At 52.7% G+C, this 26,738-nt stretch overlaps 12 protein-coding genes across 12 annotated transcripts; 6 read left to right on the top strand and 6 right to left on the bottom strand.

Moving 5' to 3' along the window:
• The first annotated feature begins 5,786 nt into the window (after positions 1–5,786).
• CONPUDRAFT_144201 (uncharacterized protein) lies at positions 5,787–7,015 on the top strand. Its single transcript, XM_007770577.1, has 3 exons — positions 5,787–6,014; positions 6,067–6,479; positions 6,541–7,015. Exons 1-3 carry the CDS (start codon positions 5,815–5,817, stop codon positions 6,576–6,578), a joined length of 651 nt encoding a protein of 216 aa, XP_007768767.1. The 5' UTR covers positions 5,787–5,814; the 3' UTR covers positions 6,579–7,015.
• A 239-nt stretch (positions 7,016–7,254) lies between these two features.
• Positions 7,255–8,917, bottom strand: CONPUDRAFT_153966 (uncharacterized protein; the record flags this gene model as incomplete). The annotated part of the gene is made up of 2 exons (XM_007770576.1): positions 7,255–8,619; positions 8,690–8,917. The coding sequence occupies 2 exons, from the start codon at positions 8,915–8,917 to the stop codon at positions 7,255–7,257; spliced, it is 1,593 nt and encodes a 530-aa protein (XP_007768766.1).
• Positions 8,918–9,312: 395 nt separating this feature from the next.
• CONPUDRAFT_55408 (uncharacterized protein) lies at positions 9,313–9,695 on the bottom strand (the record flags this gene model as incomplete). The annotated part of the gene is made up of 3 exons (XM_007770010.1): positions 9,313–9,428; positions 9,501–9,532; positions 9,592–9,695. The coding sequence occupies 3 exons, from the start codon at positions 9,693–9,695 to the stop codon at positions 9,313–9,315; spliced, it is 252 nt and encodes an 83-aa protein (XP_007768200.1).
• Positions 9,696–9,822: 127 nt separating this feature from the next.
• On the top strand, positions 9,823–10,988 carry CONPUDRAFT_165568 (adhesion regulating molecule). Its single transcript, XM_007770575.1, has 5 exons — positions 9,823–10,042; positions 10,096–10,200; positions 10,250–10,261; positions 10,309–10,445; positions 10,514–10,988. The coding sequence occupies exons 1-5, from the start codon at positions 9,875–9,877 to the stop codon at positions 10,944–10,946; spliced, it is 855 nt and encodes a 284-aa protein (XP_007768765.1). The 5' UTR covers positions 9,823–9,874; the 3' UTR covers positions 10,947–10,988.
• An 8-nt stretch (positions 10,989–10,996) lies between these two features.
• Positions 10,997–13,715, bottom strand: CONPUDRAFT_124532 (alpha beta-hydrolase). The gene is made up of 7 exons (XM_007770574.1): positions 13,546–13,715; positions 13,193–13,483; positions 12,722–13,137; positions 12,079–12,658; positions 11,805–12,005; positions 11,546–11,743; positions 10,997–11,479 (listed from the first exon to the last, which is right to left on the bottom strand). The coding sequence occupies exons 1-7, from the start codon at positions 13,643–13,645 to the stop codon at positions 11,067–11,069; spliced, it is 2,199 nt and encodes a 732-aa protein (XP_007768764.1). The 5' UTR covers positions 13,646–13,715; the 3' UTR covers positions 10,997–11,066.
• Positions 13,716–14,410: 695 nt separating this feature from the next.
• Positions 14,411–16,962, top strand: CONPUDRAFT_90354 (uncharacterized protein; the record flags this gene model as incomplete). Its single annotated transcript, XM_007770573.1, has 4 exons — positions 14,411–14,459; positions 14,517–14,593; positions 14,658–14,858; positions 16,768–16,962. 4 exons carry the CDS (start codon positions 14,411–14,413, stop codon positions 16,960–16,962), a joined length of 522 nt encoding a protein of 173 aa, XP_007768763.1.
• Positions 16,963–16,996: 34 nt separating this feature from the next.
• Positions 16,997–19,835, bottom strand: CONPUDRAFT_124530 (leukotriene-A4 hydrolase). Its single transcript, XM_007770572.1, has 14 exons — positions 19,608–19,835; positions 19,297–19,554; positions 19,163–19,242; positions 19,094–19,113; positions 18,922–19,044; positions 18,707–18,864; positions 18,562–18,655; positions 18,479–18,509; positions 18,345–18,423; positions 18,028–18,296; positions 17,807–17,973; positions 17,584–17,758; positions 17,191–17,534; positions 16,997–17,131 (listed from the first exon to the last, which is right to left on the bottom strand). Exons 1-14 carry the CDS (start codon positions 19,772–19,774, stop codon positions 17,111–17,113), a joined length of 1,986 nt encoding a protein of 661 aa, XP_007768762.1. The 5' UTR covers positions 19,775–19,835; the 3' UTR covers positions 16,997–17,110.
• Positions 19,836–19,983: 148 nt separating this feature from the next.
• Positions 19,984–21,155, top strand: CONPUDRAFT_104769 (spindle assembly checkpoint protein). The gene is made up of 5 exons (XM_007770571.1): positions 19,984–20,137; positions 20,188–20,298; positions 20,351–20,370; positions 20,421–20,547; positions 20,606–21,155. The coding sequence occupies exons 1-5, from the start codon at positions 20,046–20,048 to the stop codon at positions 20,880–20,882; spliced, it is 627 nt and encodes a 208-aa protein (XP_007768761.1). The 5' UTR covers positions 19,984–20,045; the 3' UTR covers positions 20,883–21,155.
• A 169-nt stretch (positions 21,156–21,324) lies between these two features.
• Positions 21,325–22,040, top strand: CONPUDRAFT_165564 (uncharacterized protein; the record flags this gene model as incomplete). The annotated part of the gene is made up of 3 exons (XM_007770570.1): positions 21,325–21,593; positions 21,657–21,723; positions 21,781–22,040. The coding sequence occupies 3 exons, from the start codon at positions 21,325–21,327 to the stop codon at positions 21,973–21,975; spliced, it is 531 nt and encodes a 176-aa protein (XP_007768760.1). The 3' UTR covers positions 21,976–22,040.
• A 345-nt stretch (positions 22,041–22,385) lies between these two features.
• Positions 22,386–23,080, top strand: CONPUDRAFT_165563 (uncharacterized protein; the record flags this gene model as incomplete). Its single annotated transcript, XM_007770569.1, has 3 exons — positions 22,386–22,657; positions 22,727–22,793; positions 22,856–23,080. The coding sequence occupies 3 exons, from the start codon at positions 22,386–22,388 to the stop codon at positions 23,051–23,053; spliced, it is 537 nt and encodes a 178-aa protein (XP_007768759.1). The 3' UTR covers positions 23,054–23,080.
• A 45-nt stretch (positions 23,081–23,125) lies between these two features.
• CONPUDRAFT_144196 (uncharacterized protein) lies at positions 23,126–25,050 on the bottom strand. Its single transcript, XM_007770568.1, has 12 exons — positions 24,885–25,050; positions 24,815–24,828; positions 24,344–24,754; positions 24,228–24,268; positions 24,133–24,151; positions 24,049–24,076; positions 23,953–23,974; positions 23,861–23,896; positions 23,787–23,811; positions 23,629–23,728; positions 23,484–23,555; positions 23,126–23,428 (listed from the first exon to the last, which is right to left on the bottom strand). The coding sequence occupies exons 1-12, from the start codon at positions 25,038–25,040 to the stop codon at positions 23,408–23,410; spliced, it is 945 nt and encodes a 314-aa protein (XP_007768758.1). The 5' UTR covers positions 25,041–25,050; the 3' UTR covers positions 23,126–23,407.
• A 290-nt stretch (positions 25,051–25,340) lies between these two features.
• On the bottom strand, positions 25,341–26,678 carry CONPUDRAFT_165561 (uncharacterized protein). Its single transcript, XM_007770567.1, has 6 exons — positions 26,461–26,678; positions 26,036–26,399; positions 25,715–25,982; positions 25,580–25,660; positions 25,453–25,506; positions 25,341–25,398 (listed from the first exon to the last, which is right to left on the bottom strand). Exons 1-3 carry the CDS (start codon positions 26,662–26,664, stop codon positions 25,837–25,839), a joined length of 714 nt encoding a protein of 237 aa, XP_007768757.1. The 5' UTR covers positions 26,665–26,678; the 3' UTR covers positions 25,341–25,398; positions 25,453–25,506; positions 25,580–25,660; positions 25,715–25,836.
• Positions 26,679–26,738: the final 60 nt, after the last annotated feature.

Below are 26,738 nucleotides of genomic sequence, written 5' to 3'. Positions count from 1 at the left end.
GCCAACATCTTCTGCCCTGCTGAACACCGGCCGCGCATGTCCATCTCGACTTGGTCCTTCGTCATGACCACCTGCCGTAGTATGTTAGCCGAAGATATCATGGAAGCTGAACGTAGCTTACTCGGTAATTATACGACCTCTTTGATGCGCCGCCTTCAACGTCTGAACGGATCTTGATGCCGTCGATATCTACTCGCAAGCATGAGCGAAGCAATGGACGTAAGGACGAGATCCATCACCTGTCCCCTGATACGTCTTGTTCCACAGATGTCTCATCGTATCATTAACTTCCTCCATTTTCAGTGTGTGATACTTCATGATAGCACTAGAAGTACCGCTCGTCAGTGAAAAAAAAAAAACCAAATCATAAGAAGAAATTTGACGCACTTCTCCAACGCTTTAGCATACTTCTCCAGATCGCTGTTCGCCATGTCTGACATCTATAAATACATGACCCTGTTAGCAGACTCTAGTGTGGTTAAAGAGAATCATACCTTGACTTTGACGAGCTGATCAGTGTACCGTTTGTTGATGTCCTTGTACTCGCGGAAATCATCTTCCCACTGCTGGAGCTGGCTCTTATGCGAGCTGATCTCTCCACCTATATGCGCAAACTGCAGAATCATCGGCATCTATTCTTAGGATTGCGGTGAAATGATAAAGCCTACCTTGCTCTGCAAGTCCGTCTCCTTCTCCTTCTCTACCTGGTACTTCTCCTCAAAGTTCCTCTTCGCCTTGGCCGCCGCCTCCATGTCGCACTTGTCGATCTCGGCCTGCGTGCCCGTGACGTCGCGCACGAGCTTGCGGATCCGTAGATTGTCGCGCAGCGTTGCCATCGCGCTTCCGCTCTCGTTAATCTCCCGGTCGATCTCCGCGATCTCCTCGCGCTTATTCTCGATCTGGATCCCGAGCTCGCGGATCTGGGATTGGAAGTCCTCGACTTTGACCGCACATTCTGCGAGGGTGTCGTCTCGCTTCTCGCGGATGTATCTGCATGGCGTGGCTTAACGTTGGCGCTAGGGGGCGGGGATGGAGAAGGGAAGATGCACCTATCGATAGTCCTGCCGATACTGTCTAGTTTGTCGACACTCATGTTCAGCTCCTGAGAGGAGTCCTGAGCTTCTTTGAGCTTGGAGTTTAGCTCCCCTTGAATTCGCTCGTTCTCTTCCTCGAGCGCTTGAATAGGCGCCTGAGCCTCCGAGATCTTGCTATCAAGTTCCTATACCAGTGCTTTGTTAGCGCCCAGCCCACGACAATTGGTCAGGAATGCGGTACCTTCAACTTCGCGGAGCACTCTGCGATCTCCCTCTTGGCGTTCGCAATGCGCTCCTCCAGGATGTCCTTCTCGCGAAGCTGGTTCGACAACGTGTTCTCCTGCTTCTCCATCGCGTGCAAGTCGTTCTCGTACGTACGCAGCAGGTTGTTGTACCTCTCGCGTTCGCTCGTGAGAGTCTGGCGTTCTCGATCATTAGCACGGCTACGATTGAGAGGTAAGCATATATCGAACGAGGGGAAATTCGCCCAACAATGGCGTACATTTCGGTAGAGAGCGCATCAAGCTCTGCTTGGACGTCGTCGGGCGTTTTCTTTGATCCCGAAGTCGCCAAATCCTCTTCAAGATTGCTGACCTCAGACGTCAGCTTCTTGATCTCGTTGTTGCATCTTGTGATGTTAACAGCATGCTGCTTCAGTGCCGCCATCTCGCGCATCTCCTTCTTAAGCTCGGACAATTTCGCAGCAGCCTTGAGGAAACAGGTCAAGGGTTACTTTGACGCTGAAATGGGACTTCGGAAGACAACTCACGTCCTCCGCTCGCTGACTAGCTTCAGGTAGTTCCCTCTCCTTCTCGGCGATTTCACGGTCGACGAGGGGAAGCTCCGTTTTCCGTATACGGTCCGTGTTGCTCTGCAGCGGAAGCCACTTCTTGAATGTTCGGAGTTGATCTTCATAATCTTCCAGCCCCTCCTTGAGCTTTTCTGTGCTTTCTTCGGAGGACTGCTTGATTTGCTCCGCAAGCTACGATGAATAAAGAAGTTACCAACAGTCAATGATGTCCGATAAGGTATTCGAAAGTGTTTCTACGCACATGTTTCCTGAACACCTTCAAGTCACTGTCGTCCATGTGTCGCGTGCATGCATGGCACGTCTTTTTCTCCTCTCCGAGCTTGAGAATCTTCTCGTAGGCCTCCTTCATCCCGAGTAGGTCTTTTAGCTTGCTGGAGGATACACGAGTGAGTCATCTAAAAGTTCGTAACTCTGAACATACTTGGTGTCTTCGCGGATACAGGTCTCACACTCGTCGATAGCGTCATCCAATGACTTGAAGCCCTTTGGAATTGCTCCCTTAAGCTCCTCATCACCCTCTGATAGAACAGAGACGTCAGCCCTAGTGCAACAAGTGTTTAGCGAAAATTACTTTTGATTTCCCGGCGCTTCTGCTCCGCCTGAGCCTTGAGATTCTCGAGGGACGTGTCGATCTGCTGGAGTGCTTTCGTCGCTTCTGCAGCCCCAGCCTCGGCATCATTCAGCTGACGTTCTTTTTCTCTGGTCAAGACTTTAGTCGACATACGCCCCTTCCAGGAGAAATCGCGACTTACCGTGTGAGACGGTCAACTTCCGCCTCGATGCCATCGGCCTGGGGGTCGGATTCTGCAAACTTCTTGTACTTTGGTCCGCATACTTCGAGGCTGCAGATACACGGAGCACTCAGCGATGAGACCTCTAACATTCGCAAGGCCAACGCTTACAGGTTCTTAACCTCAGAGTTCTTGCTCTTGAGCTCGCTGCGCTTCAGGTCAAGTTTAGCCCGAACGTCGGCCTGCAAGCTTAAACCGCGCAGCTCGGTGTTGAGAAAATCACGCCCATCATCGAGCCGACGCGCCTTAGACGCTTTCTCGGTCATCTTCTCATCGAAATTACTCGATCTGATATCCGTCTTCAGACGTTCGATGCGGGACTTCTTATCCTCAATGTCGCCCTGCAGCGTCAGGAGGTCCGAAGAGACGGTCTGCATGGTTTCTATCGAGACTTCAGAGTTGTTGATGACCGACTGGCGATCTTTCTGGAAATAACTCAGATAGCGAATCGGAACAAAAGGACATCAGAACCGACCATTTGGTCACGCAAGTTGCTGCGCTGTAGCTTGAACCCTTCCAGTTCCGCATGAAGCCCCCTGGATTTGCGGTTAAACTCCTCGTTCTTTGTCCGAAGATCGCTCTACAAACGTGTCAGAAATGAGCCACCTCCGCAAATGAACCCAAACCGCGAACCTGTATCTTCTCATATTCGATCCTCTGGCTTCGCTGTAGCTGGCTGAGTTTCTCGATAAACTCCGCAACCTTGTCTTTGTCGAGCGAGCCGTGCTGATAGCCCCTGATACTGTGCCTTTCGCTGATGTCGCGGACGAGGTCAGTACGCTCCGCGATGCGGCGTTCTTGTGCCTTGGATCGGATGAGCTTTCGCAATTACTGTACATGTTGGCATCACTTACTCTCGACTCTCCAAGGAGCTCACCATGCTCGGTGATCAGCTCTACATGCGTCTTCCGCGCCCTCGAGAGGTCGTCTTCAAGGTCTTGCCGTTCGGCATCAAGTTCGCTACGTTTCTGACGTTGGGCTTGTATGTTCGCGTCGAAGTTTTGCGCCTTGGTGCGTAGCTCCTCCTCCGTTCCTAAGAGTCGCTGAGCAGAAGCTGGATACGAAACCCACGTCATGCTTACCAGACACCTCCTTCGTAGTTTCCCGCAGCTCTCCAAGCTGTCGCTGAAGGTCTTCTTTCCGGTTCTGCAGGTTCTCGACCTTGACATAAGTCTCGCGGAACTTATTCGCCGACTCGTAGAAGCGAGCGTTGTTGTCCACCATCTCAGACCACTCGTTCTTGACACGCTCATATTGGATTTCCTTCGCCGTAATCGTCTTTTGGAGCTCGGAGATACGGGTCCGGAGCTTGTCTGCGTGCGCCTTTTCTTTCGATAGGGATTCGAGACGCTCCTTGTCCGCTTTGAGGTCTGCGACGCGGTCTTTCCGAAGAGCCTTGATAGAGTCAAGGGCTTTGGTGTATCTAAACACGAAGTTAAAGACGTTAGGCTTTGGAAACGTAGCATATACCCACCTCGTGGCCTCAAAAATGTCGTCAAACTTCTTCTTGAGCGCGGAGGGTTCAGCCAGCGGCCAGTACGACTCTTCCTGGTGGCAGAATATAACATTTTCGAGCACTGATTTCGATACACCAAGGAGGTGAGGGATCTCGGCGTCCATCTCTGCGCATTTTGTCGAAATAGCCCCTCTCTTAGGGGTGTATGAGGATATGGGGGCCATCCGCATAGCCAACTGTACGCACCTTGCCACCTTTCTCCACATTACCATCCGCCAGCGCCAGAATGCTTTCCAGGGTCTTCATTGTCAAGCCCGTCTTCTTGACGGTCACACTAAGGTTGCGCACAGCGAGCATCCGGGTCCCATTCGCCGCATGGAACCGCAGCTTCACCTGAGCCTTGACCTCTTTCTCATTCGCCATCTTCGGGTCATGAATGAAAGCTCCTCCGCGCGTGTTGGGGGGCTGGTCGCCGGTAGTGACATACTTGAGGCACTCGATGATAGTGGTCTTGCCGCTGCCATTGTGCCCGACGATGACGGTGACAGGGGAGAAGAATTCGATAATGGATATTTGCTTATCGTCAAACGATCGGATACCTCGAATAGCGAGCTTATTGAGACTAGCCATGGCGAGAAGAGAGGGTAAAGCAGGCCAGACGTGTCGACTGGTGACGGCGACAGTGAACAGCCTCAATTGTCGCGTCGCGTCGCGTGCACGCGGATGGGACCAAACAAAATGCTACGGGCCGAGTGTCCGACTGGCAGCGATTACGCGTCCTGACGCGGACGCTTCCTGTGTTCGGTCCACTGTTCGTGCTACCTTAAAGCACTTCAACTTCGTGTTTTACGTCGTTCCCCGCATTCATCTCAGTTTTTAACGCATCCGCTCTGGAGAAACAGCTTTTACTCCAATGCATGCTGCATGTCAACTTCCTTCAGCCGCCATTCTTGGGCGGTTTTCGGGCTGCTCTCTTCATCTTCCGGCAATGTCTAGTGTCGACGTCACCATTCATCCATGCTTAGACAGTCCTGGCAATTCTTAAGCGACCGATAGGATGTTCAAAAACAGCCAAACTTTCATAACTGATCGGTGCTAACAATACGATACGCACACAGCCTTAACGGTCATGCAGCCAAGAAAACAGCGAGGTCCCTGGATACGCTGGCTTGCTTCCCGGATCGTTATCACCTTGGGCAGGTCTAATGACCTGGATAGGGTCGCTCAGCTTGAATCTCTTTCAACTGTATCAGCTAGTGCGGTTGGTTTTAAGGTGATACGAAGGCCTGCGATTGCTGTTGTTACCGTTTGACCGAGCGTAGCTCGCTATTTCCGCCCGGTGGCTCAACAAAGTACCAACACGCTCAACTCACGCAATATCGACATCAACTCTTGATTGGTCTTGATAGTCAGGGCCCTGCGCCCTAACGGAGCTATCCTCATACTGGCTGTCCTTGGGTTTCTCACCTGACTGTGCCATCAAAACGTGAAAGGCGGTTTGCATGTCCTTTTCGCGAGGCCTTGCTCCTCTGCAGTCTGACCGACCTGCATTCGCACTTCCCCGATGTGGAGTGATTGTGCCTGCTGGATAGCTGATGCTTGCCGTTCAACCTCCCCAGGCGGCCCGGTATCAGTTGACGTATCCACAAAGTTTCGTCCCCACCATGAAACGGATAAAAGGCTGAAGAGGTTTTCGCTTCTCTAGCAATTTTGCTTTCTGACATGTACTCTCAGCTGTTGATCAGTTTCATTGTCATTCCCTTCCTTTCCTTCTTTTTGAAGATTTCGTCACTCGCTTTAATGATATTCATTCGGCTATTGTATATGCTGTTGGCCGCCTTGCTGGAGTGCTCAACGGATGCTCAGCCATTCGAACCGGCCACCAGTGCCCAGCTGAATGGAGGACCGCAGAAGCCTGACAGGTCAGTAATGAGCTGCCATAACAGATGCCCAAGCTTATGGTTTCGTATCTAGCGATCTCGTTGACAGCAGTCCTTCTCAGCTAGAATCCTCCACACTCTTTGCGACAGATAGCCTCCCATCATCGGCTGGACCCCGTAGAACAGCTGAAGTGCACTCTGCGACGTCTCTTCAAGCTGAAATGCCCCTATCATCCCCTTCGGCCGATCGCACCTCTCAGGAAGACGCGTCGGCATCTGCTCGGCCAGAGCCTAACGCGCCGCGATCTTCCACTCCTCCCCCGGCTTACGGTACACCCAGCGCTCCAGCTCAACCTTCCCGCCTAGACGACCCACTTGCGGACCTTGTCGCGATATTCCCGGCTGCGTCAAGAGCGGGGTTCACCTTTCAAGGGTTCCACACAACTGGCAACGCGAGAGTCCACTACCCCACCATGATCTATGGTGGATGCAACAATCGTGGTGCGGGTGAGTACCGTCCTGCTGAGCGCCTTACCTAGAGCTTTCTAATTGACGCCCGATCGAATAGAAGTCCGCCTTGAACGGCAGAGTGAACTTTGCACTTAGAGTTTGCTGGGCGAGGCCTTTCCTGGACGTCGCTGGCTGACCCTAAGCATGATGGCACTGGCATGCGTGATCATGCAGGCCACTGCATCGCAAGGGTCTATCTGATATGCCTCAACCCCAGGAACAGAGTTTCCTGGATATATTTATCGATGTTGTCATTTCCGACTCCGCAGGACGGGCATGCATTCCTGCCACGATCGCTTACGGAACATCAGTCTGGCGTCAACGACAACGATTGACATCGATCCTGCGTCTGGAGTATACCTCATAATTTAATTGATTTTATTACTACTTATCATCCATTAATAGCTGGCGTTCAGTATTGTCTCCTTACTATACCACGCTCATTGACTTAGCCACTCTACCTTACAGCCATACCCACTGCGTGTACTTATAGGCTAATGTTCTACCTTATCCAATTATAATTTCCACCTTCTCTGAGATATATCAAGTCTGTTGATGCGTTAATACCGCACGCCACGGGTGCCATGCTCCAATTCCGGCTATCCGATAACGAACCGTTTACAATTGCTCAGGGAACCAAGTTCTCTTAGACTGCCGCGAAGCTGCCACCAACCACGACTTTATCACTCGCTTTCTAGTCACACTCGCCATGATTACTCAATGAAACCTAACTATGTCAAAAGCGTATTAATCTAGTGTAGTTGCTAGGAGACTATGATACCACCCCATCCGTGTTATCACCAGCAATGAGCGCCTCATGAATCGTCACTCTCTCCTCCCGGGGTCCCCCACCCCACTCGAGCAGCTCGTTCACCTTATCCCACCTATCCTTGTACGCGGCAAACTCCTCATGCCGATAGCTCCAGCGTCCGTCCCACGTGTTCACATCCCGAGCGCCAGGGAAGAACGCCGTCAACACCCGCGCGACGGCCTCCGGGTCGCCGATTCGCGAGTTGCCCAGCGAGAGACAGAGCTTCTCCCGCGAAAGGCGAGGCAGGGGACTTACATCCTCTAGCCCCGTGGCGTCTGCTTCTAGTGCGTCGACCATGAGCCTGATGACCCGCGTCTTCGGACAGTGCAGCGCGAACGCCCCGAGGCCGCGGAGCGTCGCATGCGGGGGCTCGTCGTCGTGGTATCGCTCGACCACGAGTACCTCCAGATCGGGCCATGCCTGGGCCATCCGGGACAAGTCGTCGTCGGCGAAGTCAAACGAGCATTGCACGGCGAGGCTGAGGACTTCGAGTCGTCGAAGCGAAAGTAGCGGCGTAAGCGACTCGAACCATGCCCGCGTCGGACGGGCAACAATGTCATTGTTGATAGTGTCCCAGCATTCGAGGACGACGTGCGTCAGGTTGAAGTAGGAAGGGGAGGATACAAGCGTATTGAAGAACGTCCAGATAGCCCAACTCTCTGGCCCTTCGCCGACATCGACGCAGACGTGCGACGGCCGTTTCGGGTTCTGTGCAAAGAGGCTTGTCACATGTGCCATGCGGGCGGTTGTGAGGTGAAGATAAGTGGCATTCTCAAATCCTTGCTGTATGACCGACGATTCTGGCTCTTCGCCCCGGTTCAAGCTTCTAGGCCACGGAATGTCGATTTCCGCGCATTTGAGAGTAGGAAGACTGGCGAGGTGACGCATCGTTGGCTCGTCGACTCCATGACATCTGATCGCCTCCAGTTTGTGACAGCCGCGTATGACCGAGCACACGAACTTGGAAGGGATGCAGCTCGTCCGGCTGTCTTTCAGCGACAGTGCCTGGAGCTGCGGACATAGGGTGCCGAGATCCCGGAGACACCCGACCGACACGAGTTCAGTTTTCCAAAGGAAGTGGATCCGTAGATGGAGGAGCGAGGGCACGAGGAAGAGACGCAGAAAGATGGCGTTTCCTGGGCGGTCGTCCGACCAGGTCAAGGATTTCAACCTTGGGAACAATGGGGGATGATGAGAATCTAGAGGAACAAGTCTAAGGGGTTCGAGGTCGGAGTACGCTGCCTGAGACTTCCAAGACACTTCTAATTTGCGGATGCGGGCGGCGTATGAGAAAAAGCGGGAACATTCGGATGGGGTATATGCGGCCTAGAGGGTTGGTGGCAGGCGTCAAAAACGGGTGTCCAAACATAAAAGCCTAATTTTGGACGCAACGCACCTCGTTTGCAACTAGTTCCACAGGTCTTTCTGGCAGAGTCTTGGTCAAATATCGAACATCCGGGAGGTCCTCCCAGAGCAAGTCCAACGCCGAGTCGAGAAACGCGAGACATGTCCGCGCCAAAACCGATAGGGTTTGCCGCCGGGTCAGGACGTCGCGGTACGTGGTATTGTCAAGCGCATCAAAAATAGCGACGACAACCTCTGAAATGAGAAGAGCGGGATGCATCTTGCCAACTGACGGGGGGACGAGGGACGGGGGGACGGAGGTGCGTGATCTCAACGAAGCAGAGCGATGTTTTATACGTCGGGTCGGCCATCAACAACCGCGGATCCCCAACGTTTCGTCGCGACGGATGTGATGCCGTAAATGTCGGATATCAAGCCTCGAGTAAAGTTTACGTCTTTGACTGCACCTCCGCATTCTAAATGGCGTATCCGACCCTGTTGTGCATCCGCAGGTAAGAGAGCGAAGGTCTGCGGCCTGTTCGCACAAGTTGAGACTTGCATGATACTTAGCGCAGAAACTGAATTGGCGGTGAAGATGGTGTGACTTGGAAGAAGAACGAAAGTGAGACCGGACGGACTCGTCGGTGAAGTTGAAAAGGGGCATGTAGAACGTATTCATTTTCTCTTGGCCATTTGCATAGTAAGATTGTCAATATACATTTGCAACGTGGAGTTTTCGGAGGTCAGCTTGTCGACGTCCTTCTGCACGACGGCTACGCGCGATAACAGAGCTGCAAGGACACAAGAAGCAGCATTGCGATGAGCTCAGGTGCCATCCAAGGGGGACTTATGCAACTGCCTACCTCGCAAATCGCCCTGCGCTGCAGCGATCTCCCTGAGATGGCGAGGGTTTGATTAACAAGGTACTTCATAGACAAGTTGCATTCAGCTTACCTGATGACCAGTTCCTTCCGAATCGCGTCTTTGACGAAATCACCACTTCCAGAGTCAGGTGCTCCCCAAGCTTCAGGCTCGTCGAAGCCACCAGCGAACGACATCCTCGTAGTAGTAAACGTAGACGCTGAAGCTGAAGCTTGAAGTCTGCTGGACGGGGAGAGATGGTTTCAAACTCCGCTCAGACCTCCTGTCCACTGACGCGTCCCCGTCCAGAGACCGACGCGCAACATCCCAAGCCACCACTAGCACGTCAACCTTTCATCATCTCTCAACACTGTCGATGTCGGTCAACACACTCCTCGCATTCAAAGCTGGTCGCGCTGTTCGACGCGAAGGCACCAACTTCGTGGACCCCATCCCAGCCAAGGGCGCGGTCATGCTGCAGACTGGCGAGGATGGCCTTTTGCACTTCATCTGGAAGGACCGCACGTCGGGAGATATCGAGGAGGCGAGTAACAAGCTAAAATTATAACCGCAATATACTGATCTAGGTTTGAACAGGATCTGATCTTGTTTCCTTCGGACGCGTCGTTCGTCAAAGTCCCCCAGTCATCTTGGGGTCGGACGTATGTCCTGAAGTTCTCCTCGTCGAACCAACGCCATTTCGTACGTCTCAGCTCTTATTTTTGACACGTTTTGCCTAACATAGTAGTAGTTCTGGATGCAGGTAATACAACTCTACCAAAGGTGAACATCTTTGCTAATGCCAATTAGGACGCATCGTCGCGGCGCGATGACGAGTTCGTCACCAACATGAACCGCCTTCTCGAAGACCCAGACTACATCCCTGTCTGGGACGCCAGCCAGCCCGGCGAAGCATCGACGTCGGCTCCATCGTCGACCACCCCGCCGTAAATGTCCCTCATCCTCCTTCCCTCGTCTTCCCAGCGACTAACCTCCCAATCCCACCCCATCACAGCGGCGTCACCCCCGACCAACTCGCTCAGCTCCGCACCCTCGTCTCTTCCCTCGGCCGCCCCGGTGGCGCCTCTTCCCAAGAGTCTGCCCCACCCGACCTCTCCCTGACCGACGTCCTCACCCCCGCTAACATTATGCCCATCTTCACCTCCCACCCCGAACTCGTTCCCTCGCTCTTCCCGCATCTCCCGCCTGACATGCCCGTGCCCCCGTCCGAAGAAGCCCTGCAGCGCGTCATCTCGTCGCCCCAGTTCCGCAGTGCCGTGTCGAGCTTCGACAATGCGCTACGGACGGGTATGCTGGGCGGCCTTGTGCGCCAGCTCGGGCTGCCTGAAGAGGCTGGTACCAGCGTGCAAGCTTTCTTGAGAGCGGTGCAGGAGCAGGCGGATAGAGAGCGGGGTACTCAGGGCAGGGACAATATGGACACCAATTGAAATGTTTTGCCTGCACTCGTCATGTATCGTAACTTTGTTCAATGCAATATGTCATTACAAGACACACAGACGTGCTTTGAGGCATCACTGCGAGTGTTGTGTACGTACACGCATCACTCACTAATCCTCTTGTGCAACGGAGGCGAACCAGTCCCTCGTTGCCTCCCATCCAACCCTCGTTGCCTCAACACCATCTAACGTATGTCCCTGCCCGGGGAACATCAACATCTCCACGACCTTGCCCCGGCCCTTGAGCGCATGGTAATACTCCTTCCCATGCACCAGCGGCGGCATGCGCTTATCTTCCTCGCCAAGCATGATCAGCACGGGCGCTCGCACATCGTCGACGTACGCGATCGGAGACATTGCGAACACCTTCGTATACATCTCTGGCCGCATAAGTGCCTCTGGCCCATAAGAGAAGCCGTTCTCCTGGAAGAACCAATCGGGCATGTCGCTCGAGAGGTCTCCGAGGGAGATGACGGGGTTGCGCAGCGCAGCGGCTTTGAACGCGGTGGGATGCTGCCCGATCACTGTGAGAGGGATGTCGATCATAAGTGAGAGGTGGAATCAACGACAGAAAAAGGAAGAAGGCATACGGTGGGCACTGATGAATCCGCCGTGGCTCGCGCCGGCGACGAACTGCCCATTCGCATCTGCGATGCCGAGATCGACCAAGCGTCTAACGCTTGCCATGCAGTCCTCGACGTCGCGGCTCCCGCAGTTCCCGAGGAGATCTTCGATGAACTTCTGACCGTACCCTACGGAACCTGTAAAATTTGGTGTGGATGTAACATCTGGCATCCCATGTCCAAGTTAGCCGGGGTTGTATGTGTCTCAGGTGTAAGATATACGCACATCCTTCAAGCGCAAACCCAGTGGTATAGTGCCAAAAACTACTCGACGACGACGAGTGAGGACCACCATGCATGATTGAGACACAGTACGGCTTTGACCTGGCCTCGGAAACTCCGCGTCGGCGCGTCACGATGGTCTCAACAGAGGGTCTCCCTGGGACAGGGACGACCGAGACCTCTAGTTCGGACAGGGCGGCTTCCACTGATCAAACAGAACAACGCATAGTCATTGATCACGTCTAGATTACACATCACATAACGCTTTGGAAACATACATGCAGTAGACACCATCGTTTTGTGGATTACATTCCAGCGGACTTCACCCGCATCATCCAGTGTTCCGACCAGGACTTCCCAAGGGCGGGCAGGCGAGTGCCGCGAGCACACAAGCCGGCGCTTCCCGTCCGTGCATAGCAGGTCCCAGGTATAGTGGCCGCCAGTTTCGTCCGCGGAAGGTGTCACGTTCCGCACAGCGCCTGATGAAGCGTCGATCAACAGGACCACGTTTCTCGATCGCCAAGTCGACGATGCTACGATGAAGGTCGAATCGCGAGCGGAAACGAACGGATGTTCAGGGAGCATGTTGACATAGAGTCCGGGGAACGCGTCAGGCTCCGGATCCCATACCGAGTCCACAAGAACCCGGCTAGTACCTAGGATCTCAGAGTCGCGAGTGAGAGCAATAGAATGGAGAGTAGTGCATCCGTTGTGTGCCTTGCCTGTAGTGTTGGACAGCCAGAAGAGGCGGACAGGTGTACCTTCCGCGTTACGTAGGATTTTGGGCGAGCGGCAGGACTTGGTGGGATCAGAGATCATCGAGATGGCGGAGACGATGTATGTTCCTAGAGAAGATGACTTGTCGTCGCCCGAAGCTGGCGCTTCTGAGCTCGCCCTCGCCGCCGTTGAGGCAGCAGCAACGATGCCTAGAGCATATATGCCCACTGGCCGACTAAAGCATCCCCTCAACCCGAGCATCCGTCCGTCTTTCGTCTGCTTGTACCCAACGGCAAAGATACGGTCCTCCGATGCGAAGATAGCCTGTCCAAACAGATCAGGAAGCGATAGACCCTGGATGTCGGAGGGTTTGAGCAGGCTCAGGGACATGTCGTCCCCAGACCGTTTTGAGAATGGAGGGGTAGACGAGGCCGTTGGCTGACTCCAGCGGAAGAGGTATATCGCCGACCGTTTCTTCTTGGACATGCCTTCTCCACCGTGCGGAACGAAGCGCCATTTCTGATATGGGTCAGTCTTCTCGGTGTCTTTGTCGCCGTTGGGCTCGGCGCAGTAGATCAGCGCGGTTTCGGAGGGAGAGAATGACAGACTCGAGAGAAAGGCTTTGTGCGAATATGATGAGTTGACCGGGGTGGGGATGCTAGCTTCCAGACGTACCATCCGTATGAAAGTCCCCATGCTTGTCCGTCACATCCATCGACGCAATTATCCGCGAGTCTTTCCACACCTCCACCACACGCCTCTTCTTCGAACCATTGTCGGGATCAGCGACAGAACGCAGGTGAACCTGATGAGCGCCAGAGGGAGACACGGCGGAAGCTAAAACATCGGAGGCGTCGAATGACGAGGTCGACGCGCTGCTTCCATCCTCGGCTACAAAGAAAGTGGTAACGGACGACCGTTTGATTTTGCGTTCGCGATCGTTGAATGAGAACTTGACGCGAAGGACTACAAGCAAAGTACCAAGCTCCGCGTCATGAAAACACGACAAGAGGAACTTGGCAGCGTACCATTACCATCAGTCCCTCTGAACGCCGCTCCCGAGGGAGCCGGAAGCTCGGTGATCTCGTCAAAGAAAGGTGACGATCTCTTTTCCTGCAGTAGAGACATTGCAGCAAGGGTAAGTCTAGTTGAAATCCAATGTTCGTTACTAAGTAGGTGTATACGAAGTGGATCTGATGGTGTAGACTCTAGAGGTGGTGGACAAACCGCAAACGACGAGCGCTGACTTAGGGGCACATGACAGAATTGGCGAATAGCTTTCGCACGCGCTGCCGTTACACAGGCGAGGATAGGGGCACGCACGCTTTCAGAGTCTTAGCCGCCACTTCCTAAAAGCCCAGACGACCTTTATGTCAAGAATCTCGTCAAGTTTGTTCCGTAGCCTTGCATGGTTTCCTCTGCGGCATGGAAAACTTCTATAACGGCTTTGATATACGACGGCCACTGTCCTTGCTGCAACCTCGTTGAGATCATTTCGCTAGTAGTGGTCTTGGCAACCTTTCGAGCGACCGTCAGTTAGTTCATCAGAAAAAGCGATAATTCCTCTCATGGAGGGACATTGTTTGATGACTACGGGCGTCTAGTTTACACGAGGTAATTTCCGCTATATCCCACGTACTGCTTCTACCAGGTCGGAGTAAGAAGGCTGTGCAAGAAAGCATACTCGGGGGACGGACGCATTCGTCTTCGTACTCACAAACTACCTTCCAGGCGCCCCCATGAAACCCAGAACTTGCATACACAAAACCTGACATCGTCTCTGCCACATGAGGACATGTGGGTGACTCCTTCAGGGTATAAAATACCCTTGTCCAGACATTGTCAAGCACCAGTTTTATCCCATCTTCATACCGACGCGCTCATCCAGCTACAATGGTCCAACTCTCCTCGTTGATCTTTATTATTGGAGGTGCTTCCTATGGTATCTTCAACCGGTCCCCAGTTTGTACCGCCTTACTCATAGCTCCTTGTTATTTAGTCATCGCAAATCAAATCGGAGTCACCAACATTCCTGACCAATGCCAGTCAACCTGCAACTTTGTCGGATCCCTCTCGGTAGGTCTTTCGTTTAATGCTCTCCAGCAATGCAGAAACGGTGCTCATCGCATGTCTGCCCCAGGATTGCGGAACCAATGCCTCTTGTTTTTGTTCTTCCAACGTCACCAACAACTTTCAGTCATGCATGAACTGCATTGCCGCTGCCAACTCTTCGCTTGAGTCGGAAGTCTCTGCGGCAGTCAGCGGCTATAACGACGGTTGCGGTAAACTGGGTGCTCCGTCTGTAACGGTCAGCTCTTCGAACTCATCCAGTGTAAAGACAGTCATATTCACTCGTCGAACCTTAGGTACCTGCGGCTGGTAGCTCGTCTACCGGCTCTTCTGATAGTTCCAGCTCTGGTAGCAGCTCTAACAGTGCAGTCGGCTTGGTTGCCTCGTCAGGTCTCGCGGTGGTAGTTGCACTTGCCGGAATGACTATGACTTTCTAGCTGTTCAAAAATATCATCACGTTCAAGCTTTCCTTGATTCGTGGTTGTTTACATGTATATATCCAATAATATAACTATGGACGTTAAGTGATATATCGACCTGAAGCATGAAAGTAACATTGAACTATGGGCGCTGAGTAGCAATCATTCCTGGCGTATTCTGACAAGAGATCATATAGCTGCATTACGAAAGCAGATTAATGAACGGAACTGTTTACGCACTCAAAAGTGTCAACAGCTGGTCTCTAATCAACCCAGTATATCCACCGAAAAGGTCAGTATAACTTCAATGTCTCCTTGAACGCTCCTGTAAAGCCCATGTAAAGCCAATGACCTACTTTGTATCAATGTTTATATCCCCATCGTGAACGCTGGAACGATATCGTTTCACGGTCAAAACGCCGAGCAAACGAGCGCCATGATTACAACGGGAGGTCTTCGACCTATTTGACCTTAACAGCATTAGTGACTCCTCACCTTTATCGGGTCATAGCATCAACGGGGCTTAACGAGCCGAAAGAGGTTTTGATCCTTGCACAATTTTTACCTAAGCTTCGACATGTAGAAAAGGACGAGATGGACGATCGCTTTCGGACCCTTAAGGTCTTCTCACCGGCACCAGTGACCCTTGGCAGTGCATCGATCATCTCAGTTCGTCGAAGAAGTCCGAGAAATTCTCTAGCGCGGAGAGAGGATTTAGCGCCAGGGTCCATGTTTTGCACGAGCATCTTTCCGCTTTTTCACACACCATGGCACAGCCATTGTCTCGTACATGTCAGAGCATGAAGGCTGTGTAAGAAGCTGGCCTCGAGCAGTTAATGCCGAAATTTCTGACTTTTATCCATTGTCGTTTTGTTCGCAGACCATCGAGGACAAGGAATAGCTCAAGATCACGGTAAGGAACTCCTTTGTTAAAATGGACAAATTCCTGACAAACCCCCATAAAACAAACCCGGGGCTTTCATGTCATGGCATACGGGCCTCGTGCCCCAAACTCCGAGAAGGGCTGGAATTCCGGAGACTGGGTGATACCGACTATGGGAATAATGGCCTAGAAACAACCCTCAGGGTAGGCGCCCCCATGAAACCCGGTTGCCAACGCCAAAACTTAACGTCGTTTCTGCAACAGTCGCAGAAACAATGCGAGCGACGTCAGCAGGGTATAAAGGGATGTGTCGTTCAGACGATTTTCAGCATCAAAATCTTCCTCGTCTTCACTTCTCGCCTACAAACTTTCATAATGGTTCAGTTCACCTCCTTAATTATTGCTCTTGGCGCCATTGTCTGCGGTAAATATCTCCTGGGCTCAACCTTGACTGAACGACTTACACCTCCCCCCGCGAATAGTTAACGCAGGCCATCCGGTTGAGCACGTTGCGCGTCAATTCCAGATCTCAACGGTTCCTTCCCAGTGCAACGGTCCCTGTAACTCGACTGTGACCAGCGTCCTCGTAAGACTTTTTTATCACCTTGACGCGCTGTAGAGGTACTCACCACCTATTGACATCTGCCACAGGGATGCGGCGCCAGCCTCTCTTGCATGTGCTCCTCCAGCTCCGCCAGCAACTACCAGACATGCTTGAACTGCATTGCATCTGCTGAACCATCGCTCGATTCGTCGCTCTCCCAGTCGGCAAGCAATTACAACAGCGCCTGCTCTAACTACGGTTCCGCCTCTGTCACGGTCAGTGCTTCGATGCTTTTTTCAGTCTGCAACGGTGGTATTCATCTGTTGGCCCGTAGATGCCTGGGACCGGTAGCACCTCTACCGCCTCTTCTGGTGGTGCAAGTTCCAGCAGCAGCCCCAGCTCCAGTGGCAGCTCCGACCCCGGCAGTAGCTCCAGCTCCAGCGGCAACACCGGTGGTGCGGCGGCCTTTGTCGCCTCGTCGGGCCTTGCTGCCATAGCCGCCATGGCTGGCGCCGTTCTCGCTCTCTAATTGCTAGAATAGTCCACCATATTTAATGTCTCCCTTAAAGAGTAACCGCACACACTCGTTTACCCAGTAAATCCAATATAACACGGCTACACCTAGAAATTCGAACAGATCCGACTGCCCACTGTCCAATGTAGGTCGTCAGTCGTCCTTACTCGGACAGATTCAGATCCTGTAATCACGGTGGTCACGTCAGCAAAGGCGCGCGACAGGTAATCGCGCAGCACTTACCATCGCAATAAGTCTCCTAGCAATAGGATGGAACTGGTCCTTTGCGGGCTCGAACGTGTCCACCGCAAGCTTCTGATCCACCTTGTAGATCTGCCGGAATACCGGCCGGCAGAACTTCATGCGGCCCTTGATCACGCCCGTCCCGTCATTCCCAACGACCCATTTTGCGGCATCGGGAGCGAAGTGCTTCGCCGCCTCTGATGTTGGATCCAGAGTCACGAGTAGGTAAAAGCGGAGGCGGAGCTCGGGACTCGTGGTGGTTGAGAACTGGTATAGATTGTCAAAGTGGAAGAGGTGTGCGGAGGGAAGGGCGGGGTACGATTCTAGTCGCTCGAGGAACACCACTAAAACAACATTAGTAATGCGCAATTGTACCATATAATAGCTACGTACTGGTTTGACCAGCGGCGAACGACTTGACATCGTTCGGCTCGAACGCCAACAGTGAGAGGTCGTGCACTGAACGGGCAACGTCCCATCGGTCTGCGAGATCAAAAGCGTCCTTCGCCAAGGATGTGTCGAACTCGTTCTGAACGGGTATGGTGAGACCTTCGCCATAGAACCAGGCCTGTGTGATGTCAGTCATGATACATGGATTATAACAGAACAAACGCACATCCCAATCAACAGAATCAAGTAGGGATACCTTCGAAGGATCGCGTTCCCGGAAGTAAGCATACAAGTGGTCCTTCCATTCGTACGTGGTTATGCTCTTTCCCATGTATGCGTCGAGGTAATTGCGCATGTACGGCAAGAAAACGGCCAAACCGCCGAGGAGATGCTCTGAAAAACAAGATCAATATATCAAGGCAGATGCGTAAACGATGGCATTCGTACCCAGGTAGTAGAGCATGTTTGAGCCCTTTTCATACGGAACGCGGCCGTAGGCAGTGTCGGGATCCTCTCCTGTCTCGAACGGGATAACCAATCGCTGGTACTTGGATCTACCCGTATCCTCAAACTGCTGGAGGGCGGCGAGAAGACTCTTGTATCCTATCACCGCTGACAAGCCACGAGCGGCAGGTGAGAGGATTAGCTGTTGAAGAAGCCGCTCGGTGAATGTAGTCCAGCCCTCATTGAGCCAAAAGTGCGATGCATGAGCATGTCTACGGAAGGTTAAGGGAGGGCGTCTGTAAATTCTGGATGCAACGTACGTGATGCCGTTTCCGAACCAGGAATGGGATAGCTCGTGTATCACGGTACCAGTGAGTGACTTGTCTCCAGCGATGAGCGCTACGGTAGGTTTAAGTAAATAAAGCATACGAGCTAAGCGACGACGTAAACGCACTTGGAGTGAGAAAGGTCAGACAAGGGTTTTCCTGGATACATCCTTCAGTCACAAATAGTAATGCGGAAAGCCAAAAGTCTTACCATGCCTCCGTAGGGGAACGAAGGAGGCAGCACGAGGAGATCGTATACATGGAACCGATATTCGCCCAGATAATTCTCGGCGGCGGTCAGGAACCTACATTAGCATCAATATCTACAGTAGGAAGTATTGAAATTAACAGCTTACTGCACGGTGGCCTCGCTGAATTCTTCATGTGCATCCTCCACGAGTTCAGTCTCCGCCCATACTCCCGATGTCCACTTGGCAGCGTCCGGTGGGGAGAACGGACGATAAACGACGTCGCCAGCTGCGATCGCGATGAGGTAGGAGGGTATGGGTACAAGCTGGAGAAGGAAACACATTTAGGACATTTAGTAAGACAGTCGGAGTATGAGCTGTACCTGGCTGTATGTATATGCGATCTCCTTCTCGCCGATCCCATCGTGCGTTGACTCAGAGGGCGGACTTTGGCGGATCGCAGACATGAGGATGGGTAAGACTGATCTGACTTCCGCTGTGTAGGTCTATTCCATCGTTCAACTCGATACTGTCGGAAACCGAAAAGATTCATACCAGCTTGACGGACGGCGTATCTGAAAAAAGGTTCAGATGGAGAGATGCGAGCAGAGCAGCGTGCCATGCCTTGGACAGGGGCCAGAGACCTAGCATGGATGGGTTGACACTGGCTGAAGAGGAATGGGAACTTCTTGCCCTGAGTTTGTCTGTGTACGTTCAGCTTCCTGACAGGCTGGTAAAGACTCATGGTGGGTACTGACTCTTTCTCAAGCCATTGCAGTGCAGTGCAATCCTTGGTTGTTGAGTACGCAATCTTCACCTCGACGACGGAGCCAACAGCCGGGACTGACAGTGGAATGTGCAGCGCAGATCCCATCACTTTGTCATTATGCTTGATTTCATACTGCAGTGAAAGGGCGTCAAGTTGAGAGCTTAACACTAAGCAAGGTTCCTTCGCCTCCGTAGTTGGGTTCTCGTTCACTTCGACCGAATGCACATCGAGCGCCAACACGTCGAAGCTGAGCAGTATGCAATCTTAGATGAAAGGATGAGCGTATGGCGAAAGTCTCACATCACTTCCTTGACCCCGTCATCCTTCACTTTCAGCTTATGGACTGCTGAGCCTGTGATAACGCGCTTCTGGAAGTCGACAGACCAGCTGAAGTCGATATGTTCAGTCGCGATTTGCCAGTAGTTGGAGAAGGTGGTAGGATCGCGCTCGGGAACTTGATCAGCCATAGTGGGATGTGTCTCAGCAAACAATGGCGGTATCCTTCTGCAACAACAGTGGATGACTGATGTGCTCCATCGCGCCCATCGTCAGGAACAACGGGCCGGGGTTGTGATTGTCTGGCAACAACTTCCGAAATAAATAGCTCCACGTGACCGGTTCGCGTCCTACAACAGCGTGCCTTGAACACGCCCCAAATCATTTGCCCACCTTCATCATCACCACCACCCCTCCTTCGCTCATCGGCATCCTCGCTCTATCAAGCCCATAGCGTTTACGATGGCCACAAAGCAAGCACCGACACGTCAAGCCATCACCCTGAAAGGGTCTACCAACCTCGTCACTGAGTTCTTCAAATATGCTGCCAACACGTTCGTAACGCGTATCCATCGCCCCATCCATGGTGTTAACCGATGTTCAGGATCCTCTTCCAGCGTGGCGTGTACCCCTCAGATGACTTTCATATGGTGAAGAAGTATGGGCAGACGGTCCTCGTCACGCAGGACCTGGCGCTAGAGAACTATCTCGATAGGTGCGTCGCCTCCAATGCACACCCGCGGTTGCCACTCACTCATCGCTTTTAGAATCTTGTCGCAAGTCAACAGTAAGAAGCTATCAACTTCCTCCTGTTTCATCATGCTCATGCACTGTCAGAATGGCTGCTCACCGGGTCAGTCACCCAGCTCGTCCTCGCCATCATCTCGAAAGACTCGAGAGTAACGCTGGAGCGATGGGTGTTCGACGTTAACCTCGTGGAGCCTCCGGCTGACTCTACAACCCCGTACGTTTCTCCTTCCCTGCGCAAATCCGCTGCTTGATGAACCATCCACCTGGGTTAGCTCTGCTCCCAAGCCGGAGTCCGAAATCCAAGCCGAAATCCGCTACATCCTGAAGCAAATCGTGTCAACTGTGACCTTCCTGCCCATCATCGATGAACCCACCGTGTTCAACATCCTTGCCTACACGCACGAGTCAGCCGATGTTCCAGCGGACGAGTGGGTCGACACGGACCCGCTCGCCATCGAGGCGAGCAAGAGCCAGCAGGTGAAACTGCGCAGCTTCAGCACGGACGTGCATCGCATCGAAGCCATGGTCGCCTATCGGTATGAGGGGTAGATTTCGTTCAAGCCCTGTGTTTCTTGTATTTCTTGCACTCGCTACCTTAACTCGCTATGATTGTAATGGACAGGGTCTCACGTTTGCTACGGTATTCGGTGCTCGTCGTCGATTGGCTCCGCTGGGCAGTGCTTTTCACAGGCTTTTACCGGCCAGTCATTCGCTCCACTTGGCACTGCCACTCAACACACCATTATACGCGAGCCACAGACCCGGGTCTCGCGGTCACCGATTCCACCATTGAATGTTAAGACTTGACATGGGTCGAACTCCACCATCACAGCTTGATGTCAATAAGTTCTATGCTCAGAAATAAACTCTACAGCTTTGCTCTACTGGGGAGAGCGAGCGTGTATATAAAGAGCTGAGCTTGGTCTGTGTAGCCTAAATTTGATACCCCTTTCGTCCCTCACCTCGACTTTATCTAACGCCTCCTTCCACTATGCATCTGACCTTTAGCTCTCATGACGTTACCAATACCACCCTCACCTCCGACAATGGCCATGCCATGTTCCGAGTCGACACCACGGGCAGTGCTCTTTCGGGTCGCACTACCACCATACACAAAACATACACAGACAAGGGCGGGGAGCTACGCAGTGAGGTAGTCGCCCAAATAGATTGGCAACTTCTCCATGGCACCACGCTGCGCTTCAACGGTAATACCGTCAACGCGGAGTCATTCATCCAGAACAGTGGTCTTCGAAGACGGTGAGCTGTCGTGGGTCCTCACGATCGTCCTCGGTCGTTACTGAACGCGATGTTCTGCACCAGGGACTTTTCCTTCACCGGTCCTGATGGAAAGGTATACAAGTGGCACGCAGACCTCCGTTCCCTTCAGGTACGTGCGACATCCTGCTTGGCCGACGCGTGTGACTGACAGCTTTGCGGTCTGCAGCTGGATGCATTTGATGGGACCACCGTAGCCACCGGAAGTGGCGGGAAGCGTAGCCTCTTTGGCTCGCATGATGGGCACCTCACGATAAACCAGGCGGCGTACTTTATGATCGACGCGATCGTGATGACGTTCGTCTATGTCGAAGGCACGATGGAGAGGCGTAAGAAGGCTGCTGTTGCTGCCGCCGCTTCTTGATCATCGCCTGGTAGAGCTGTAGAGAAGTTTTGCGATATGTCAAAACTGTAGGCACGACATGTAATTTATGAGGAAGTCCAGCTGTAAATCTGCATTTGAGATTTTGTTGAGATTCACGAACTCCGAGTTGTCAAGTCACAACTTGCAAGTGGACTGCCTTTCCCAGGCAGGCGCCCCTATCAGACACTGAAACAACACTCGTTTCTCCAGCATCGCCCTATTGATCTGATCGCGTCGCTCATCAACATGACCACCACCACCTCCACCCACAACTTTGACACACAGGATCTTGACCGTTTGCGGAACCATGGGCCAAGTATTTACAGAATGCTCAGCTTGTAGAACATCGTAACACCTCCCGCTCACCCCACCCTTCATCGTCGTCGTTGTCAAAGTCCACCCAGACCACCATGCACCTCACATTCCGCTCCACGGACGTCACCAACGCCACTCTAGCCACCCCCGACGCGCACGCGACGTTCAGAGTTGAGAGCCACCGCATGTCGCCCGTGAGCCGCACGTCAACGGTCCACAAGACGTACCCCGCTGCGGATGGCGGGATGCAGGTCGGCGTGCTCGCGCGGATCGACTGGCATTGTCGCCCGAGGCCTGATGTCCTCCATTTTGACGGCAACGCGGTGAACTCAGACGTGTTATTCAGAAATGATGGGTTTAGGAAGAGGTGAGCGACCCTGTGTGGAGTTTACGTGAGGGTACTTGAACTTGCGTGCTTACCTTGCTGCGCTTCTAGACAGTTCACATTTACTGGACCGGATGGGAGACCGTACAAGTGGCATGCAGATCCCGATACCGTCCGGGTACGCGTCACAGCTATATTTATTGCTCTCAGTCTATATGCCTTGTTGACACTTGTGCGCAGCTGGACGCTTACGACGGTGCAACCCTCGCGACCGGCCACGGCGCCGCTCACGGTCCCTTTGGCGTGCGAGATGGCACGCTTTCGATCAACCCGGCGGCGTACCAGATGATCGACACGATCGTCATGACTTTCGTCTACGTCGAGGGTATCATAGAGAAGCGGGAGAGGGGCGGCGCGCCGCCGCCTCCCGTTTGTTGAGCGCTGGTTACAGAAGCTGTTTTGGACACATGAGGACGAAGCATTGTACAACAATTCTATTCCATGACAATAAGTTACGGTCGGCTGGTGATCAGAATCATGGTCAGCCGTACATGCGTCATATGTCACTGTTCCCTGATCTAATGCCCTGACGCCGACTTGAACCAGAAAAACCGCCCTGGCAGATGCACAACACAATAACAGCGGACGAACATACGCCTGTCTCCGCATCTCCGCGATACGGGTGTGGGAGTACGGACGCTAGGCGACCGGTTGAACATGTTGTGATGCAGCTCGAGCTAGCTTTGCAGGTCGAGAGGTGTAGTTGTTTGAACGGCTTTTCACACCCATTTGTCACGCACGCTCAGATGCGTACTGGCAGCGAAACGTCAATGCAAGTCAAATGCCACAGTCCAAAACAGAAACGTACTGCAGGCGGTGACTGGAGTCGCGTGTCCGCAGCGCATGTTTGCGACATTTGACTGTCTACGACAAGCGTCGTCTAAAAGGTGCAGCAAACATGTTATTCCATTAATCACGCGCGAAAGTGCTTCACGAAAGAGGTAGACCCTCACCTCAGCATACGGTTCACCGTCGACGGTGACGTTTTTCACGCTAGGATAGCATTTACATGCACAGCCATCTCGATGGCGCAGACGAGCACGACCATTGAGCCTTGAGATACAGTGTAAGATCAATCAGAGACTGATATCGTTGGGGTCTGGACACCTACACAGCGAGGAAGCAGTTCGCGTATACTGGAGACACGTCAAAAAGCGTAGATCAAGAAGCCGGAGGGTCACTTACTTGGGGCAACGAACCCATACGTTCCGACCCAGATGTCTAAAGCGGCGAGTTTGAGCTGGGCGCCTAAGGCAATGTCGGGCGCTTTGACTCACAATTCTGCTTCATCGTGAAGAACTGGACATGAAATCCGCGTGGCGAATTAGGAACGCGGATATGTATAGTGGTGAGATGAGATAAAAGTAGCTCACGAAGATCAAAACAAGCAAAGCGCAGAAGCTTCCGCGTTCCAGCTGGCATCAGAATCAAACAGACAACCAGATAGGCGCCCATACCTCGTGATGAACCCGGTTTCTGTCCATGGGAACGGAGTGAGCGTTCTTTTCTCACAGACACCACCATCCAATATAACAGCGTTTCAAGAACTCACCTATCGCCCACAAAATTGATTTCTCAATGATTCTATCTGTCCTGATCATCCCAGCAAACCCAACATTAGGATTCTCATCATGAATCACGTCCAAAAACGCTGAGGAAGCTACATACCTAGCACTGCTCTCCGCAAACTTGCTCCCCATATGATACACGAGGCTCCCGGTGATCGCAACGTCCGCCAGGGCGGCTACGACGAGGCAGGCCGTTATCGCCCACTTCTCGTATACCTCGTAGCTGGCCATACTCGTCATTCGCAGGGCTGTGATGCCTAGAACGAGGCCTAAGACGCAGGAGACCACACACACGAGGGTGCATATGGCGGGGAGAATCCAAGAGCTAGAGAGGCGGACGAGGCGGTAGATATAGAAGGCCTGCACACACAATGTGATGACGGAGCCGAGGATGATGACGGCGTCCGCGACATGCGAGAAGGCGCCCAGAGCTTGCGGGAAGCCGTAGGTCAGGATGGTCATCTGCCAAAGCGTGTCGATGACACAGACGAGGTGCACGAACAGCAAGCCCCTAGATGGGGAAGGTCGTCAGCTACGTTGGGCTCGAGCATGGAAGTTGGTACAGACGAACATGATGAGCAGCACCTGCCCGTCTCAAGTAAGCCCCGATGCACTCAGAAATATTTGAGTGAGACACGCACCAAGCCCTTGAATCCTCGACTGTCCTCCTCAAACGTTGTGAAATACATATACGTCTGTATCATAGCGCACCCAAAGAGGACAGAGCTGACGACCGTCCCAGCCTCGATGGGCCCAATAATGAGGTCGGGTTGGAATAGCTCATTACCTGCCTCCATGAAACTCGATGAAGTGGAAAAAGTTGCGGAAGGTTTCACGCAAGAATACACTTGTGGTGTTCGGGTTCATATATACAAGCGCTTCATCCTATAGTAGAGACGTGAGACTCTTGGGGCATCTGTATCAACAAAGTGGGAGGCTGTTCCGTACCTTTAGTCTATGTGACATCTTTGCAAACGTTTGATGAACACAACGTAAGCTGTTCACAAATCGCTGCTGGGGAATGGCGTCAATTCATTAATGCTAAGAAAAACCTGAAACTACCCACTAACTTGGAAGGATCCGCGGTGGTCCAATAACACTGCCAGCTTTTCTTAAGACTGCACAACGACAAGGTCGATGTACAAGCGCCAGGCGCTAAACGGCAATGATCAAGATACTGGGAACTTGGTGCTTCATTCGAGTACTCACGGTCTTAAGGACCTGAGTTCGAGAGATTGAGAGTTACGACAAGCCGTAAATAGCCTAGGACGGATTTTGAGTTTGTTCAGGATGCAGCCTCAACACCAAACTTCGTCAAGCTGGATGCGTGACTTACTGAAGACTTAGAACAAGACCTGTACCACCAGTCAAGTTGTCGACTGTCATGAGCTAGGAGTTTTAGGTCTGCTGAGGAAGACTACCAAAGGCTGAGGCTCAGAAGTATCCGACGTGACCCGCGGAATTAACGTACATTCGTCAGCGCCAATACCGATTTTATCAAAAGTGGCGACAATGTGTTCTTATAGGGACGCGCCTAGCCAGGTCCAGCCGATTTAGATTACTGTAGCATTTCGACCAAGCGTTCGTCACGCGTCACGACGGGGGTATGGTATGAACACTTGACTGGCGCTTGTCACGGGTCAGATAGTGTTTTGAACACCGTGACCCGGAAAATTTGTCAATGTCCAAAAAAACATAAAATTGCGCGTAAAAACGCGTGGAAACGAGTATGAACAGATCTAATGAGCATCATAGTTGTCAAAACGCGAAGAAACAACCCTCCGTCGCTTGCCTCGGCCCATCTCAGCCTCATGGTCCTCCTCGTCTGCCTCCGGTATCTCAGACCTCAAATCCTCCGGGTGGCCAACATCGAGATGAGTAGACAAGCTGGTGGCCGCGTCTGGGGCTGCGAGAATGGCATGTACAAGATCAGCAGGGTCTGTGGCCGTGTCGTCGAGTTCATGGGAGTCGGAGGTGGTGAAAGGGGAGTCGTCCACTGTTTCGGCACTGGTCAGTGAGATGTCAGCCGAAATAGTTTCCCACATTGCAGGATCAGTGTGCGAGAGTTCGACAAGAGCGCGACGGGCAGCACGCGAGGTAAGGGATTCGAAAGATAGGTTGAAGGCTGTGTCAGGGACAACACAGTGAGAGAACGCCTACATGCAAAATTATAAGAATTGTAAGCGCACGAGGCAAAACATGAAATAGAGAACTTACACGTTGGACAAGACCAGGGTTGTTGATAGCATTCCAGCCATCGACGAACCAGCCAACTGAACGGGTGCGAAGCACACCAATGGCTGTTGTAAGGCGAAAGAACGGTGCATCACCCCCTTGATCAAGATGACCTACGGTCTCATCTACAAGGTCTCGAAGCTGCGCGCGTCGGATTGCTAACTTGAAGGGACGCTGCATATCCATGTCGCACGGCTGTGCGAGTGGTGTCATTCCACCAGGCACGTAACGGAGCCGGATCCAGGGCCAGCGACGTGAGA

Source organism: Coniophora puteana (assembly GCF_000271625.1).
Source record: "Coniophora puteana RWD-64-598 SS2 unplaced genomic scaffold CONPUscaffold_6, whole genome shotgun sequence".
In the NCBI taxonomy this organism is placed as follows: domain Eukaryota; kingdom Fungi; phylum Basidiomycota; class Agaricomycetes; order Boletales; family Coniophoraceae; genus Coniophora; species Coniophora puteana.
This window is presented reverse-complemented; position numbering and strand designations above follow the sequence as displayed.

What these genes read in the sequence shown, in the direction of transcription:
- CONPUDRAFT_144201 (XM_007770577.1), top strand. Translation starts at nt 5,815, where the DNA reads ATGTACTCTCAGCTGTTGATCAGTTTCATTGTCATTCCCTTCCTTTCC. An exon ending in GGACCGCAGAAGCCTGACAG is followed by an intron (nt 6,015 to 6,066) that starts GTCAGTAATGAG and finishes TTTCGTATCTAG; the next exon opens with CGATCTCGTTGACAGCAGTC. An exon ending in ATGCAACAATCGTGGTGCGG is followed by an intron (nt 6,480 to 6,540) that starts GTGAGTACCGTC and finishes CCGATCGAATAG; the next exon opens with AAGTCCGCCTTGAACGGCAG.
- CONPUDRAFT_165568 (XM_007770575.1), top strand. Translation starts at nt 9,875, where the DNA reads ATGTCGGTCAACACACTCCTCGCATTCAAAGCTGGTCGCGCTGTTCGA. An exon ending in CGTCGGGAGATATCGAGGAG is followed by an intron (nt 10,043 to 10,095) that starts GCGAGTAACAAG and finishes AGGTTTGAACAG; the next exon opens with GATCTGATCTTGTTTCCTTC. An exon ending in CCATCGTCGACCACCCCGCC is followed by an intron (nt 10,446 to 10,513) that starts GTAAATGTCCCT and finishes ACCCCATCACAG; the next exon opens with CGGCGTCACCCCCGACCAAC.
- CONPUDRAFT_124532 (XM_007770574.1), bottom strand. Translation starts at nt 13,645, where the DNA reads ATGTCTCTACTGCAGGAAAAGAGATCGTCACCTTTCTTTGACGAGATC. An exon ending in CAGAGGGACTGATGGTAATG is followed by an intron (nt 13,484 to 13,545) that starts GTACGCTGCCAA and finishes CTTTGCTTGTAG; the next exon opens with TCCTTCGCGTCAAGTTCTCA. An exon ending in GCATATATGCTCTAGGCATC is followed by an intron (nt 12,659 to 12,721) that starts GTTGCTGCTGCC and finishes GGCGACGACAAG; the next exon opens with TCATCTTCTCTAGGAACATA.
- CONPUDRAFT_124530 (XM_007770572.1), bottom strand. Translation starts at nt 19,774, where the DNA reads ATGGCTGATCAAGTTCCCGAGCGCGATCCTACCACCTTCTCCAACTAC. An exon ending in TTCAGCGAGGCCACCGTGCA is followed by an intron (nt 18,656 to 18,706) that starts GTAAGCTGTTAA and finishes ATGCTAATGTAG; the next exon opens with GTTCCTGACCGCCGCCGAGA. An exon ending in CTAGGAGACTTATTGCGATG is followed by an intron (nt 17,132 to 17,190) that starts GTAAGTGCTGCG and finishes CCGTGATTACAG; the next exon opens with GATCTGAATCTGTCCGAGTA.
- CONPUDRAFT_104769 (XM_007770571.1), top strand. Translation starts at nt 20,046, where the DNA reads ATGGCCACAAAGCAAGCACCGACACGTCAAGCCATCACCCTGAAAGGG. An exon ending in AATCTTGTCGCAAGTCAACA is followed by an intron (nt 20,371 to 20,420) that starts GTAAGAAGCTAT and finishes ATGCACTGTCAG; the next exon opens with AATGGCTGCTCACCGGGTCA. An exon ending in CCGGCTGACTCTACAACCCC is followed by an intron (nt 20,548 to 20,605) that starts GTACGTTTCTCC and finishes CACCTGGGTTAG; the next exon opens with CTCTGCTCCCAAGCCGGAGT.
- CONPUDRAFT_144196 (XM_007770568.1), bottom strand. Translation starts at nt 25,040, where the DNA reads ATGGAGGCAGGTAATGAGCTATTCCAACCCGACCTCATTATTGGGCCC. An exon ending in ACGGTGAACCGTATGCTGAG is followed by an intron (nt 23,556 to 23,628) that starts GTGAGGGTCTAC and finishes TGCACCTTTTAG; the next exon opens with ACGACGCTTGTCGTAGACAG. An exon ending in GACTCCAGTCACCGCCTGCA is followed by an intron (nt 23,429 to 23,483) that starts GTACGTTTCTGT and finishes TTTCGCTGCCAG; the next exon opens with TACGCATCTGAGCGTGCGTG.
- CONPUDRAFT_165561 (XM_007770567.1), bottom strand. Translation starts at nt 26,664, where the DNA reads ATGGATATGCAGCGTCCCTTCAAGTTAGCAATCCGACGCGCGCAGCTT. An exon ending in ACCCTGGTCTTGTCCAACGT is followed by an intron (nt 26,400 to 26,460) that starts GTAAGTTCTCTA and finishes TTTTGCATGTAG; the next exon opens with GCGTTCTCTCACTGTGTTGT. An exon ending in TGAGGCTGAGATGGGCCGAG is followed by an intron (nt 25,983 to 26,035) that starts GCAAGCGACGGA and finishes GATGCTCATTAG; the next exon opens with ATCTGTTCATACTCGTTTCC.